The 14,188-nt window shown below is 32.5% G+C and overlaps 1 protein-coding gene across 7 annotated transcripts; it reads left to right on the top strand.

Moving 5' to 3' along the window:
• Window positions 1-5,261: 5,261 nt before the first annotated feature.
• On the top strand, window positions 5,262-11,528 carry LOC25500697 (trafficking protein particle complex subunit 3). 7 transcript variants are annotated; one of them, XM_024772221.2, is made up of 6 exons: window positions 5,262-5,462; window positions 8,218-8,301; window positions 8,409-8,596; window positions 8,881-8,980; window positions 10,499-10,681; window positions 11,144-11,528. In XM_024772221.2, the coding sequence occupies exons 2-6, from the start codon at window positions 8,245-8,247 to the stop codon at window positions 11,264-11,266; spliced, it is 651 nt and encodes a 216-aa protein (XP_024627989.1). In that variant the 5' UTR covers window positions 5,262-5,462; window positions 8,218-8,244; the 3' UTR covers window positions 11,267-11,528. The 7 variants fall into 7 exon arrangements, with proteins under 7 accessions (XP_024627989.1, XP_024627988.1, XP_024627991.1 ...); XM_024772220.2 differs by having other exon boundaries at window positions 5,263-5,476; XM_024772223.2 differs by having other exon boundaries at window positions 5,265-5,462; window positions 8,430-8,596.
• Window positions 11,529-14,188: the final 2,660 nt, after the last annotated feature.

Below are 14,188 nucleotides of genomic sequence, written 5' to 3' on the forward strand. Positions count from 1 at the left end.
TTATTTTGATAATATTTGTTTCAATTTCAAGTGCTCTTTATGTTGTGCTATTTGTTACATCAAATATTTGGAAATGGAGAATAGAGATTGGCTAAACCAAGCCAATCAAATCAATGTTTTTGTTGAGAATCTACAAGATTGAAAGTTCTAAACGATTGGGCAACTATTGTTGTTGTCCAAATGCAAAATAATGGAAGTTGCCTTTCATGATGATAATTAAACCCAATCCTTATGTGTAGGCTCTTTTTGTCGTCAACATTTTGTTTATTCCTTTAATGTGAGAGCCCCATTTACCATAACATTTTGAAAGACACAAATATGGCCTAGAGTGTCAAGAGTACAAGACATTACACAATAGTGTTTTCTTAAGTAGGTTTTGCAATACACAACTTGAGTATTTGTGTATGAGTACAAAAAATAATGAAAAATTGGATAAAATTTGATCCAGATTATCAAAGTGGATTTCGCCATTTGTCACAATAGGTGTTTTGTTTCACCAAATGTAGAATTATTGTGTTTAAACCATATCAAAGAAAATTCCTCGTCGATTTCAAGCTCGTTGGTTTAGAGTTTTTTTTTTTTTTTTTTGCAGAAATGCTAAATCTCACGACATTTTATTTTCCGAGAAATTCACGAGAGGCTAAAAAGAATATACTTTTATTTCAGCAACTATTTTTATAGTAAGTGGGACCTCTATTATTATTTTTTGTTCTCGAAGCATTTTAAGAGTCTTGATACATTCATGAGTTTTTTCTTGCGATGTGTAGCACGATTCTTTTTTTTTTAAGAGTACTTACGATAACAATATGTTGTCTTTTGCTTTACATGTTATTTATTTTCTAAAAAGAAAATCAAGTCCTCTAACTTCAAAGGGATTTAAAAATTGGAAAAGGTAAATAATGGAAAAGATTGTGGATTTTCATCTCATATATCATATGAGAAAAAGTCATAATTCCTCGTACAATGTTACTTTTAGATGCTATCAAGATTTAAAGAACCACTTCTCACATTGAACTTTTTTTATCCAATTAAAACTAAGCAAACACATTTTTAGTTATCGCTTGCGGCTTTAAACATCTGTTGATGATGTTAAATGGTTAGCATTACAAGCTTGTGTTTTTACAAGATCTGACTGGGAGTGTTCGTGGATGGATTTGGGTTGGGTTTGACTAAATCTACAATCAAATTAAATATGGATTACCCAACTATTGGGTGAGTTTGGGCAAATCCACTAATTTTTAGATTGGGTTGGATTGAGTAATGGATTACCCAACTTATTTTTCTATTTTTAAAACATTAAATGACTAAATGAAAAATCCGCATAATTTTGTTTTAAAATAGTACTCTACTTTTTAATTTTCTTAAAAAAATGTTTAACTTATTTTACTATAATATATGCATCATAGAATATCAAATAATAAACTCCATCATAAAATACTTGCAACAAACTAAAGTTGCATGGCATAAAATTGCATTAATATCAAAATAACCAAAAAGTGCAACATATTAATTTGTAACTCTAGTATGTTTTGATTTTTAATATATACGGTACAATGTGTATGTTTTGGAAATATAACTTTTTTCTACCCTATGAACATAAAGATAAAAAATATTAACATTATTGAGTAAGTGGATTTTTTGGGTTTTAGTCTGGTTTTACCCGAAACCCATTTATTTTTATGGGTTTTCCATTTTTAAAAACCATACCCACCCAATTACCCAACACAATCCATTTTTTTGAGTTTTTCGATGGGTTTGACCGGGTTTTCTGGGTTGACCCAACCCATGAACACTCCTAGATACGACGAACCATTGTGATCTAGAAATTGAGTAAACATTACATTCTACACCGTCCCTTTTTTTTCATCTTCAACCATAACTAGAAACTGTTGTCTGTTAGAACACCGGTTAAATGAATGAAAGTTGGAATAATAAACACAAAGTTTCATTGGATAGAGAGTAACCTGCTCATGACTCACACATGATAATTTTTTCGATAAAAAATTTCTTTTCAAGGTATTATTTCTAAATTAGATTTTGTTGTATCAAATTATAGTCGTAAAAAATTAGTTTTCATTGTCTTTTTGCGATGATAGTTGTAAAAAACAATGATACGATGAACCATTATGATCTAGAAATTGAGTCAACACTATATTCTATTCTACGTCTTTTTTTTATCTTCAACTACAACTTGAAACTGTTGTCTGTTAGAACACCGGTTAAATGAATGAAAGTTGGAAGAGTAAACACAAAGTTTCATTGGATAGAGAGTGACCTGCTCATGACTCACACATGATAATTTCTTCGATAATAAATTTCTTTTCAAGATATTATTTCTAAATTAGTTTTTGTTGTATCAAATTATAGTCGTAAAAAATTAGTTTTTGTCGTCTTTTTGCGATGATAGTCATAAAAAACAATGATACGATGAACCATTGTGATCTAGAAATTGAATCAACACTACATTATATTTTACAACGTCTTTCTTTTATCTTCAACTACAACTAGAAATTGTTGTATGTTGGAACACCGGTTAAATGAGTGAAAGTTGGAAGAATAAACACAAAATTTCATTGGATAAAGAGCGACTTGCTTATGACTCAACCTGGTAATTTCTTCAATAATAAATTTATTTTCAAGGTATTATGAAATTCTTGCAGGCTAGCTTTCAGATGTTTTATACGATGTTTCAACATCAGATACGAACATAATGTCGAGGAAGATGTTTTAACATCGAGCTAGCAGAAAACAGACAGAACAAGACAAATATAACAAATGTTGAATTTTAGCGCGTTAGTTAGAAGTTGTTCTATGTGATGTTTCAATTTCAGATGCACAGTTAGCAGATGTTCCGTTTAATGTTCCAACATCGTGCTAGCAGTAAACATAAACGAAACAAAATAAAAGACAAGAAAGTAAAAGACACAGCAAGTTTGTTAACCCAGTTCGGTGACAAACACACCTACTCTGGAGACTACCAAGTCAGGAATGAAATCCACTATTGTAGTCCTTATTCTATAGCTCTCAGCAAACTCCTCATTTACACTAAAGACCTAGGACCTACCCGTATTGATTTCAACCTAGGAACTCCTAGGTCTGAGATCACATCTCACTATCCTATAGCCAGTCACAACCCATGTGACCTATCAGACCTAAACACAAACAAGCGGTGAAGTTACCTTCAAACAAACTACCTAACACCGTGCTTCACAACTTTGGTGTAGTGTACACGAGTTTACAACTCAACAAATAGTCCTTAGCATGTATCAAGATGATACAAGAAAGGCTCACAATAAAACAGGACTAAACTTGCATCAACCGCTACAAAAGTAGAACACACAAAAACTCAAAACCCAAAAAACTAAACCTTTTTAGTTTGACGGCTTCGGTGACAAATTAGGTCTTGAAGTCTTGTTTATATACAGAAGTAATACGGGTCAAATAGTCTTGTTGGGCTTCAGAATAAATTGCAGATCGTTCAGCTGATCTACAAACATGAATCAGTACCAAAAAGGAAAGTCCTAAAAAGTAGGAACATCTTTATGAACTTCCAAACATATCCAAATAATTCCTAAAATATTATCAATCTTTTAGGAATAATAAAACAACTGATTATGTACAGATATGCGCGTTGCTTGGTCACCAAGATATGAAAACGAGGTTTCCTTAATAAGAAAAGACGCGCGTACAAATAGGCATGAAATCAGGCACACTGAACCGTGCCAAAATGTAGAACATCGTATCCAACATCTTACAGAAATGCCTAAAACATGTTGAAAACTTGTATCCAACATCACAAACATGGGTATTTGTTTTAGCAACAATGAAGCCAATACTCAAATACCCAACAATCTCTCTCTTTGGATGTATTTGTTGATAAAACTACTAGAGACCATACAGACAAGGTAGAGAGATACCACACATACATTTCTTCAATTCAAACCATGAAGAAAAGTAACACAACTGAAAAACGGACATGTTGAGACATCATCCAAAACATGTTGGAACATAGTATCCAACATTACAAACATGAATATTTGTTTTAGCAATAATGCAGCCAATACAAATACCCAACATATTATTTCTAAATCCAAACAACATTGTCTTATGTCACAATATTGTTGTCTTTTGTTAATGGTTTTCAAACGGTTTGTTTTGGGTTTCTTGTAACTATTTGTATTTTGCTTGTAGCTTTATTAGACACATCTTTCTTATGCTTAGTAAGCTCTTAGTAATTATTATCAGCTTCTTCAAAAAAATTAAGAACGGATTTAGAGTGAGCTTGAGCTACACAACAGTTTTGCATGGGTGTTACCGAAAACTAGCTATTAGTATACTTTAGAAAACGATTTTGAAGTGAACAAGAAAATTTGTTGTCTAGAATTATCAAATGCTACACTTGCGTTTGATCATGCAAGCAAGAAAAAACTATTAAACTTAACAAATAAACAAAAAGAACAAGAGAAACACTTGGTGTAAAAACATGATAGATATTAACGGAAATAGAAACTCACCAACTCCCCTTCTCTCTTATCTTAGCAGAATCACTTCTTCTTATAAGTGAAAAGGGCAAAATAAAGAACAAGCACAAAATATTTTTATAGCAACTCTTTGCTATGTTATAACATCCAAACTTGACAAAACGCTGCTCCAATTCAGCCAACATTCTTGATCACTGAATCACCATTGATTAATTTAAAAGTTTTTACCTCCTACAGAAGTCAAACTCATATATTAAAGATAAGTATCAATATTCTCACACTCCCACTACTCTTAGTCTATGTTTGATATCACGGTAAGTGTGTGAGAATTATGATGACTTATCGTTGTAGCTTATGCAAAATCACGACAAATCACCGTAGTTCTGATATATAATATATCCATCGTGATACCAAACATACATCTAACACATGTTTGGTTAGATGTTTTGTACCCCAAATTCATGTCTCTCACAATTAAGAATATATATTTACTGTAAAATGTAAAAACTCCAAATTAAAGCGTTTCTATTTCATTGGTTTGAAGGATGTCATTCGTCGAAAAGCACAGATAAAAAAAAAAAAATATATATTCTTTTTTTTTTTGGTAGATAGACGAAATGGCAAAGTCATTATAAAACTCACACACACAAGTGGAGGTACCGGGGTTCGAACCCCGGTCATGATATCCGGCCTAACAATTTCGGCATTTTGCCAGTTGAACTAGGACTTCTAGATAAAAAATATATATATATTCTAAGGATTAAAAATAAAAATTGGTTGGTATATTTTGTAGGGAGAAAAATATAGTTGAGTATTTCTAAATTTAACTCTGAGAAATGACGTGGTAGCCAACGAGAATTTTCAGTTAAACCCAAATCAACAAAACTCCATCCCGTCGCGCCGCGTCGGAGAACCTAATCATCCCTCAGCCACACCTGGACAGTTGCAACCGCGTCACAGCCACCACCGGAAAATCCCAACGTAAGCAAGGATAGGTATTGAAACAAGCTTAAACTAATCTCATTATTATTATTCACTTACACCATTATAGTGCACAAGCTGTTTGATAGAATGCTTGAATTGTTGCATTTCGGAAAGGGGAAAAAATGTGGTGGTTTGGTGTGAATTTCTAGAACATGTTTTCACTAATTTTTGAAGTGGCTAATACATTTATAGAAGCTTAACTAATAAAATAAGTGTAGCAGAGATGATAGAGATGATGATGTTGCGTTGGATGTGTGATTGGTAGCACTTATTGTAGAAAAGATGATGAAAACTCGGCTTAGGTGGTTTGGAATGTCGTGAGAAGACGTGTGGATTTTGTAATGATGTAGGGTAGTTTAATCATTAGAGACAGAGGAAGAAATTTCATTTTAGCTTCTTCAAAAAAAAAGAGACAGAGGAAGAACTAGGAAAACTGTGAGAGGAATTATTAAGAAAGATCAGAGATTGATGAGTTTGATAGAAATATGTTATAAGGAGTTGTTTGATCCATGTAGGCATGTAGCCGACCCCACTTAGTGAGATGAAGATTGATAAGTAATGAAGATGAAGTTATTAATTTGTTGTTTGAATTTAAAATACCTGATCTTTTGATTGTTTACAATTTTTTTGGCCATTGTATCTTTTCTTAAACATGAGCTAGAAAATATGCATTAACCTAAAGAAGTTGAATTATATTGGTTAGGCTATACTTACCTCCCGGCAGAATTCTGAATTACCAGGGGGCCCTTCCCCAGGAAACCGGAGAGTTGACACAAAAAAAAAAAAAATTATATTCCCATCTTAAAAAGTCCACAAACTTGACATACATATCCAATATCATCCTTTGATATAAAAGAATGATCACGCCCTTTAATTGTATTTTGAACAGTTGTTGTTGTTCTTTATTTCCTTGGTTCTTGTTCCTTTTGACAGTGGTCTGATCTGAAGCTTAAGTTTTCTTGTTTTTAAGGTTCTATGTTGAATAGTTTACGGATAGGTTTCTATCTATTGGTTATTTGTTAATTAAAACCGATAGCTCAAGTTTTAGGCAAGACATGTGTTAAATTTTAAAGTAACGGCGAAGTCATGCATTTTCGAAAGCATGAATAAGTTATCTGATAACACTGTAATTACTAGATTATTACACGATTGAATGCTGCTGTAGTCATAAGTCATAACTAATGATCCAGACATTACATATGTATCCTTCGTCAAGGAAATTTGTATGGTGACACTATTAAAAAGATGGTAAGAGTGACATTGGTGGGATAGTAAGGGAAAATTGGTTACTCTGTTGAAGATATTCTTCCCATAAAGTTTTCTTGGTAATAATGTGATATGCTTGTTCTTGATATTATTGATGTCCTTAGTTTTCTTTCAGATTTTGTTTTTCTTTTTCTGAAAGTGGTTTTGATGTCCATAGTTTTCTTTCAGATTTTCTTTTTCTTTTTCTGAAAGTGGTTATTGATGCTCCTATACTATTTATGTAAACCTATTTTTTAGGAGAGAACATACATGGTCCTAACTCCTAAGGCAGTTTCTGTTATTAATTCATCTTTTTAATATATATACTTTTATTGTAGAAATTATGTTTGTCTAAATATCTGTGTATTTTCTAATGGCCTGATACAAATTTGTGTGTTTGATTTTATTCTTACTTGCTATTTGATTTGCCTCTGTTTTATTTCCACGTGATATGTTTAAATTGCGTTTCTTGCTTTTGTGAGAAACTTCAAAACTGTGATTCTTGCTTGTGCGAGAAACTTATTTGAATTGTGCTAGAATAGCCCTTTCAATGGCTTCCAACCCGATTAAGGATGAAGGAAATAGTAAAATATTTAACTTTTAAAAATTTTAACATTTTACTAGTGATTTTGTAATTACTAGTATAATTCAAACACTTGTTTTTTTGTGTTGGCTTTTTCCAGTTTATGCATTGAAACAGAAATAACTTATCCAACATAAGCCCTCTTCAAAATAACTTATCCAACATAAGCTCTCATGTGATATGCTCTTATGCCATCAGCACTTAAATAAGCACTTTTCAATGGTGCATTAATAGTTAATAACAGTACCCTACTAGAAGTCTAGTAGTCAACTAAACCAACTTGCACATGGATATGCACTGGGAAACACGGATCACAACAAGCCCATTTATGTTGAACTCTAGACTTTATAAACTGCATTAGAAACAGCAAACTGTCATCTTCCTTCCTGATAGTCATCTTCCTTTTGTTTGAAATAACCTTTTTCATTTGATATCCACTTTTTTTTTTCTTCTGTCAAGTCTCAACCCAAACTTTCATTTCTTTCTCACATATTTCAAGATTCTCTACCTGTATTAACATTTCACCATCAATTTTCACAGCAATGTTCAGTGCTTCACGTCTTGATTTTTGGTTGTTTTTTCTCTTTGTTTTCACGTGCGTATTTTTACTGGTTCTGGAGCGGTCCCAGTTGACGGTTATACTACTTTGATCTGGTTTGATACCAGTTTAATGACATCATCACCATTCACCGATTTGAATGCATAACCAGGCCGGGTCCAGTTTTTAAAACATTGTTCCATGGTTAATTACCGTGTCAATTTTGGGCAAACTGTATAGTCTAAGAAAGTATTTTAGCTATTTGCTTCTAATATCTTGTTATTTTATCTTGAACTAGGTTTCTAAATTGCGGACAAATTTTATTAGTTATGGGATTTTTTTCATCCCTACCATGTCTTAATCATTTAATTTAATTATTTCTGCAGCAAAACAAACCAGAGTGAGCTCTAACTATGGCTCCTGTTGCTCCTCGATCTGGTGATGCAATATTTGCTAACATCGAACACGTTGTAAGCAAATAATATCAAAACCCTCAAATTTTTTTCTTTACATAAAAAATGTCAATTTTGTTTGAAGTTTATTGAATTTTATTTTGAGTTCATTGTATCTGCATTAGAATTGCTCTTGGACTGTGCAGAATGCAGAACTGTTTACTCTGACATATGGGGCAATTGTGCGTCAATTGCTTACAGATCTGGAAGAGGTTGATGAAGTTAACAAGCAGCTAGATCAAATGTACATTTATGAACTCTGTAGCACCGACACTTCTGATCAAGGCATGGTTGGCGTCTGGCACGTGTTAATGTCCGGCATCGACACCGACACATGTGATTACATTAAATTATGTCATTTTTTTCAAATTATTATCGGTGTCAACGTGCTAGTGTCGTGTCCGTGTCTGTATCTGTCTGAAACTCTTTCTAAATTCAATATGTTTTGTTATTTGTATCTTCTGATGCTGTAAAAATTGTTTTTATTTTCATATCTAAATAGTTGTGGGATGTTTAGTTCCATGTTATGGTGTGTAATTGTATTTGGGTTACTTACTTTCACCAATATGAATTTTGCTGTTTGGTTGGTATTTTCAGGGGTTATAACATTGGAATCCGTTTGATTGATGAGTTTTTGGCTAAATCTAACGTCTCAAGTTGTGTTGATTTCAGAGAGACGGCTGAGGTGATTGCAAAGGTATTGTTTTGTTGTTTGGTTTCTTTAGATGCTCGGGAAAAATTCTGAAAATTTATCCTCATTGTGATAAAGGCCGTGTAGAAATGGCACTTCCGCTTGTTCGTTTAGTCTTTGATAGTGTCCAGTGTCCCCTTAATTTGCTTGATTAGTAAATAGTGAAATTAAGATCCCGTGTTATTTAATAAATAGTAAAATTTTATCAGATAGTATTCGAGTGCACGGAAGTATGATTGGTTCTTTGCTTAAGGTACACTTGAAATATATAAATAAATATCCGAAAGTGTGTTTTAACTTTGAGCTTTTTAAGAACATTGAAAAAGAGATCCTGTGTGTCACAATAATATAACTTCTGTTATGTGGAAGTAAACTAGAACTAAGATTGTGTTGATGTGAACAAAAGCTCAGTTAGTTGGTTAGGTTATGATGTGTATAAATAAGAGGAATGAACCAGAAAGAAGCTTCTTGTCAATTTAGAGTTAAGGGCCTCTGGGAGTTGGGAGGCACAGACCATCGAAGTTTGGGGACCTATACTGTGATAAGGAAAAATCTTCCCGAGTCTTTTGATAAAGATATCACTTCTTATCAAAATGACTGATAGGTTACGGCCTTAGATAGTTGGGTTACACTGTGATGTATGCATAAATAAGAGAAAGGTATAAAAGTGAAGCATTTTGTCAAATGGCCATGTTTCATAAGCTTTTTTTCATTTTTCTCTTATTAAAAAGATAGTTCTTTTATTATTTCATTTTCTCCCATTCTTTAGTTATATAATATATTTCTTTTTCATGTATTAACGTTCACATAAGCCCAATTTATATGAACAGGTATGCTTATAAATTATAGGTTTATTATTTTATTGAAATGAATGTGATTGTGTGTGTGTGTGTGGGAGGGAGGGAGGGAGGGATAAGTTTTTAGATGGTTTGCATTCAAATCAGCAAAATGTATTCTGCTTGGAGGGTATTCAACTTACTTTAGAACACAAATGAAATACGGCCTGGCTTAGAGATTGTTGTTGTTACTTGTATATGAAGATAGAATTGCAAGCACTAAATTTATTCTGGTTTGAGCCCAACATAATGGTCAGTACATATAAAACACTATCATTATAATGATATTTGCTTTCAATAAGAATGTTGTTCCGCTTTTTACTCCTTTCTAATCAAACCACTTATAAGTTATAAGTCTAAAGTTTATCTTCACTCTTCACCAACTATTTTTCAATATTATCTCATCTTATCTCAGTTATTGGATGACCCTAAATTCATATCTGGATTTTGCGACATATTCAATTAAATTTCCTTGCACGTTGTAGGTGGTTATAGTTGGTTTGTGCTACTTGTGTTTAACTTCAGTATCTAAAAGTTCATTTTGATTGGTATGACTTTTACAATAGTGGGCTATGTGATGCTACTTGGGTGTGCGATCAGCATTTATTTATTTATATTAATTTAATTATATATTATTAGTAAAGCATATTTAAAGGAGAAGATGACCCTTAACTCTGGTTTTATACAGGTTGGTTTGAAAATGTTCATTGGTGTTACTGCATCTGTGACCAATTGGAATGCCGAAGGGACATGTTGTAGTATTGTTTTGGAGGATAATCCTTTGGTAGATTTTGTTGAGCTTCCTGACACTTATCAAGGTCTCCACTACTGCAACATATTAAGTGGAGTCATTAGAGGAGCCTTAGATATGGTAAGTTTCTATTTCTATTTCTTACCTCATTTCACATATCACTTATACTTTATAAAACTTCCACTCATCAGCTTTTTAATAAGTTCTTCTTGCTTTCAACACTTATCAAACTAAGAAAATATATTAGTAGTTTGGTTGCTGGTCAAGTATTTTTCTCAAATATGAAAGATTATTCATGATTTTGTATGCTTTATCTATGTAAGGAAAGGGACAGAGTTTCAAGATTTTGCTTTCTTAGTTTGATATTGCTCCTCTTAACAAACCATTCAGTATTTTCTGAAAGCAAGTTTCTTTAGCTCCCCTTTCATAGCAATGAATGAAGTCATTTTTAACTTCCATAATTTAATGGGGAAAACAACTCACAATTATTTTTCTTGGAGGAAAATGAGGCATGACATACAAGCCTTTGCAGCACATGCTTCTTCACTCTTGTCTTGATTCTTGTACATTCACACTACTCAGGTGTCGATGAAGGCTGAGGTCACTTGGCTACGTGACGCGCTTCGAGGTGATGATGTGTTTGAATTGCAAGTAAAACTTCTCAAGCAAGTTCCAGAAGAGTATCCATATAAGGATGATGAGTAATTGTAACGTTGCACTTGATCATTTCCTAAGTATTAGTTTATCATCTTAATGCCGATGTGTGCATTTTGATGAACCTATAGAAAACATTAAATTAAGTTATTATAATATTTGCTTCGACAACGGACTAGGATCTATGCAAGCCCTCGAGATTCTTGAAACTGATCTTGTTCTGTCATTCTTTGCTGTTTGTATGGGTTCATTTTAGTTGCAATTCAAAACTTGGTTCTTGGTGCTTCAAATAAAGCTTTATTGTTCAATATCACATTCACCATACATTTTTATAATGAAATGTTATACACAACAACTAGAGCAATACTGTTTGTGCATTGACCCTATAGGAGGGTGGGAAATTTGTCCAAGATTTCTAAAAGAGCAAATAAGAGGCATTCACAAATTTTCTAGGACAATGAAATCTTGTATAAGACAACTGGCATTCACATTGGCCTAGAGAAACATGATGATCTTAAAATGGGGTACTCACCTAATCAATAGCTCTTGAACTTCCTTCTGCGATGATTTTTCAAGTAATTTAGATGTGTGAAAATACTTGGTCATCTCATTCGAAAAATACTTCCTTTTCTGAACTTAATAAAGTCACACATAATTCCAAAGGAATTGGGAGTGTAGAATGATGAGTTGTCCGAAAGTAGTTAATTTTATTACATATGATTTTGACATTTTCACACATATTAAGAAATATAACTAGTAATTTTGTATTAGAAAGAGAAATTATGAGTGATTTTATAAAATTACCTCTAATTAATGATATGAGAAAAAAATATTAAAAAAAGAAGATAAAGTAATAAATAGTGAATGGTATGATAAAAAAAATATATTAATGTACCTATAAACAGAGAGAGACGCATAATGTTCTTTTCTTGGCTTAAAAAAAAATATTCTTTTCTTCATTCTTTCAAAAAAATAATATTATTTTCTTCATGCACGACTTCATAAAATATTCTTTTCTTCATTCTTTCAAAAAAATAATATTATTTTCTTCATGCACGAGAAAAATAGGAGGATAATGCAAAGAAGTATGAAAGGAATCTTTTGTCAAGAAAAGTATGAAAGGAATCTAGGTTAAAGGGTACAAAAAACCTAAGATATTTGTTTTTCATTAAGTTTTTTAATTAATTTAATTTTCTATAAAAATAAAATTTTACCATTTTTTTGTTAAAGTAAAATTAAAAACAGTTCTATAAAAAGAAATTTTTACCATTTATTTTGTTAAAGTCTTACGGCTCATGGAGCGATTTATTTTTGTTTTCAATGTACCTATAAGATAATTAAGTTTCTAGATAATATATGTAGATAATATATGTAATTAAGTCTTAGCTCAACTGGCAAAATGTCAAAATTGTTAGACCGGATGTCATGATCGGGGTTCGAACCCCAGTACCTTCACTTATGTGTGTGAGTTTATAATGACTTTACCATTTCATCTATATAAAAAAAAATGTAAAACGTATAGGAGATTAAATTGCAACCTGATAGGGCATAATTCAAATCTTATAAAATTGGCTAAAGTGCACTTTTCCCCCTCTAACTTTCAAAAACTTGCAATTTTGGCCCCCTAAGTATCAAAACAACAATTTTGGCCCCCTAAGATTTAGCCCCTTTGCATCTTTGGTCCTTTTGGTCAATTTTGACTTATTCAACGCCTACGTGGCAGGCCACGTGTGTAATTAATTAATTAAAAAATTTAAAAAAACCAAAAAATCAATTTTTAAATTAAATAAATGAAAAAAAGAATTAAAAAATCAGAAAAAATAAATAAAAATTAAACCCAAAACACTTCTTCATGTTATCTTCATCTCTTCCAATCCAACCCCAATAATAAGAAACATTGTTGTCAGAATCATCAGAAATATCACTATCACTACCATAAATTAAATAATCCAGAAAAATTAATCTTCATCATCTTGTTCATATCTTGATAATTTTGTTCATCATCCTCATTGAAATCCTAGAAGAAAATTTTTGCTTCATAAACAACAATCACCCTCTGCATTCTATTCCCCATAATATATTATTCAAATCCAAAATATCAACAATTACAACAAATTCAATGCAGCAATTACACAATTGCCAAACATCTCTTCATACTGTTTTTGGAAAAATTCATGGGAGCAATTACGAATATGCGACAGAACTCCACAACAAACACAACCTAAATTAAATTGGAGAACAATCACAACAAACACACTCTTCCATATCTTTTTTAGATCTAGTTCTTCATCATGGCAAGCTGCTACAACTAATAAACAAACCCCTGCCTACTGTTAAAAACGCAGCAGCATAAAGGGCATGTGCAGAAAAAATAAGCGCAACATACAGAGGGACATACAAAGCCAAAACACCAAAAATAAACAAATCAAAATACATGTCCACCCTAAATGCCGAACTGCAACAACGAAACCTGCACCAATAGCTGAAAGGTCCAAAAATACCAAACCCCATAGCAGATCCAAACAAAACAGCGTCGTTCATCGTCCTCGTCGTCTTCGTCGGTGTCATTTTCGGGTTCGTTGTTGGGATCGGCGTCAGAAGAGCAATTGACGGTGGAGGGAAGTTCGGAATCGGTGTGGTTGGATTCTTCTTGGTCTACGATGGTTGTAGTTGTTAGCTTGGGGGTTTTGTTGGGAAGGTGATGGGTTCAAGAGGAAGAAGAAGAAGAAGAAGCCATTGGAATGGAAGGTGGTGCTGGTGGCTGGGGTTAGTAAAGAGAAAGAAGGGAGATTGAACCAAGGTTACACATAGATTGGAAGAAGCCATCAGAAGTGAAAATAATGGATTTTTTATTTTTTCTGATTTTTTTTATTTATTTAATTTAAAAATTGATTTTTTGGTTATTTAAAATTTTTAATTAATTAATTACACACGTGGCCTGCCACGTAGGCGTTGAATAAGTCAAAATTGACG

The sequence above is a fragment of the Medicago truncatula genome, chromosome 8 (genome assembly GCF_003473485.1).
Source record: "Medicago truncatula cultivar Jemalong A17 chromosome 8, MtrunA17r5.0-ANR, whole genome shotgun sequence".
NCBI classification, from domain to species: Eukaryota; Viridiplantae; Streptophyta; class Magnoliopsida; order Fabales; family Fabaceae; genus Medicago; species Medicago truncatula.

What these genes read in the sequence shown, in the direction of transcription:
- LOC25500697 (XM_024772221.2), top strand. Translation starts at nt 8,245, where the DNA reads ATGGCTCCTGTTGCTCCTCGATCTGGTGATGCAATATTTGCTAACATC. An exon ending in GGCGTCTGGCACGTGTTAAT is followed by an intron (nt 8,597 to 8,880) that starts GTCCGGCATCGA and finishes TGGTATTTTCAG; the next exon opens with GGGTTATAACATTGGAATCC. An exon ending in TTAGAGGAGCCTTAGATATG is followed by an intron (nt 10,682 to 11,143) that starts GTAAGTTTCTAT and finishes CACACTACTCAG; the next exon opens with GTGTCGATGAAGGCTGAGGT.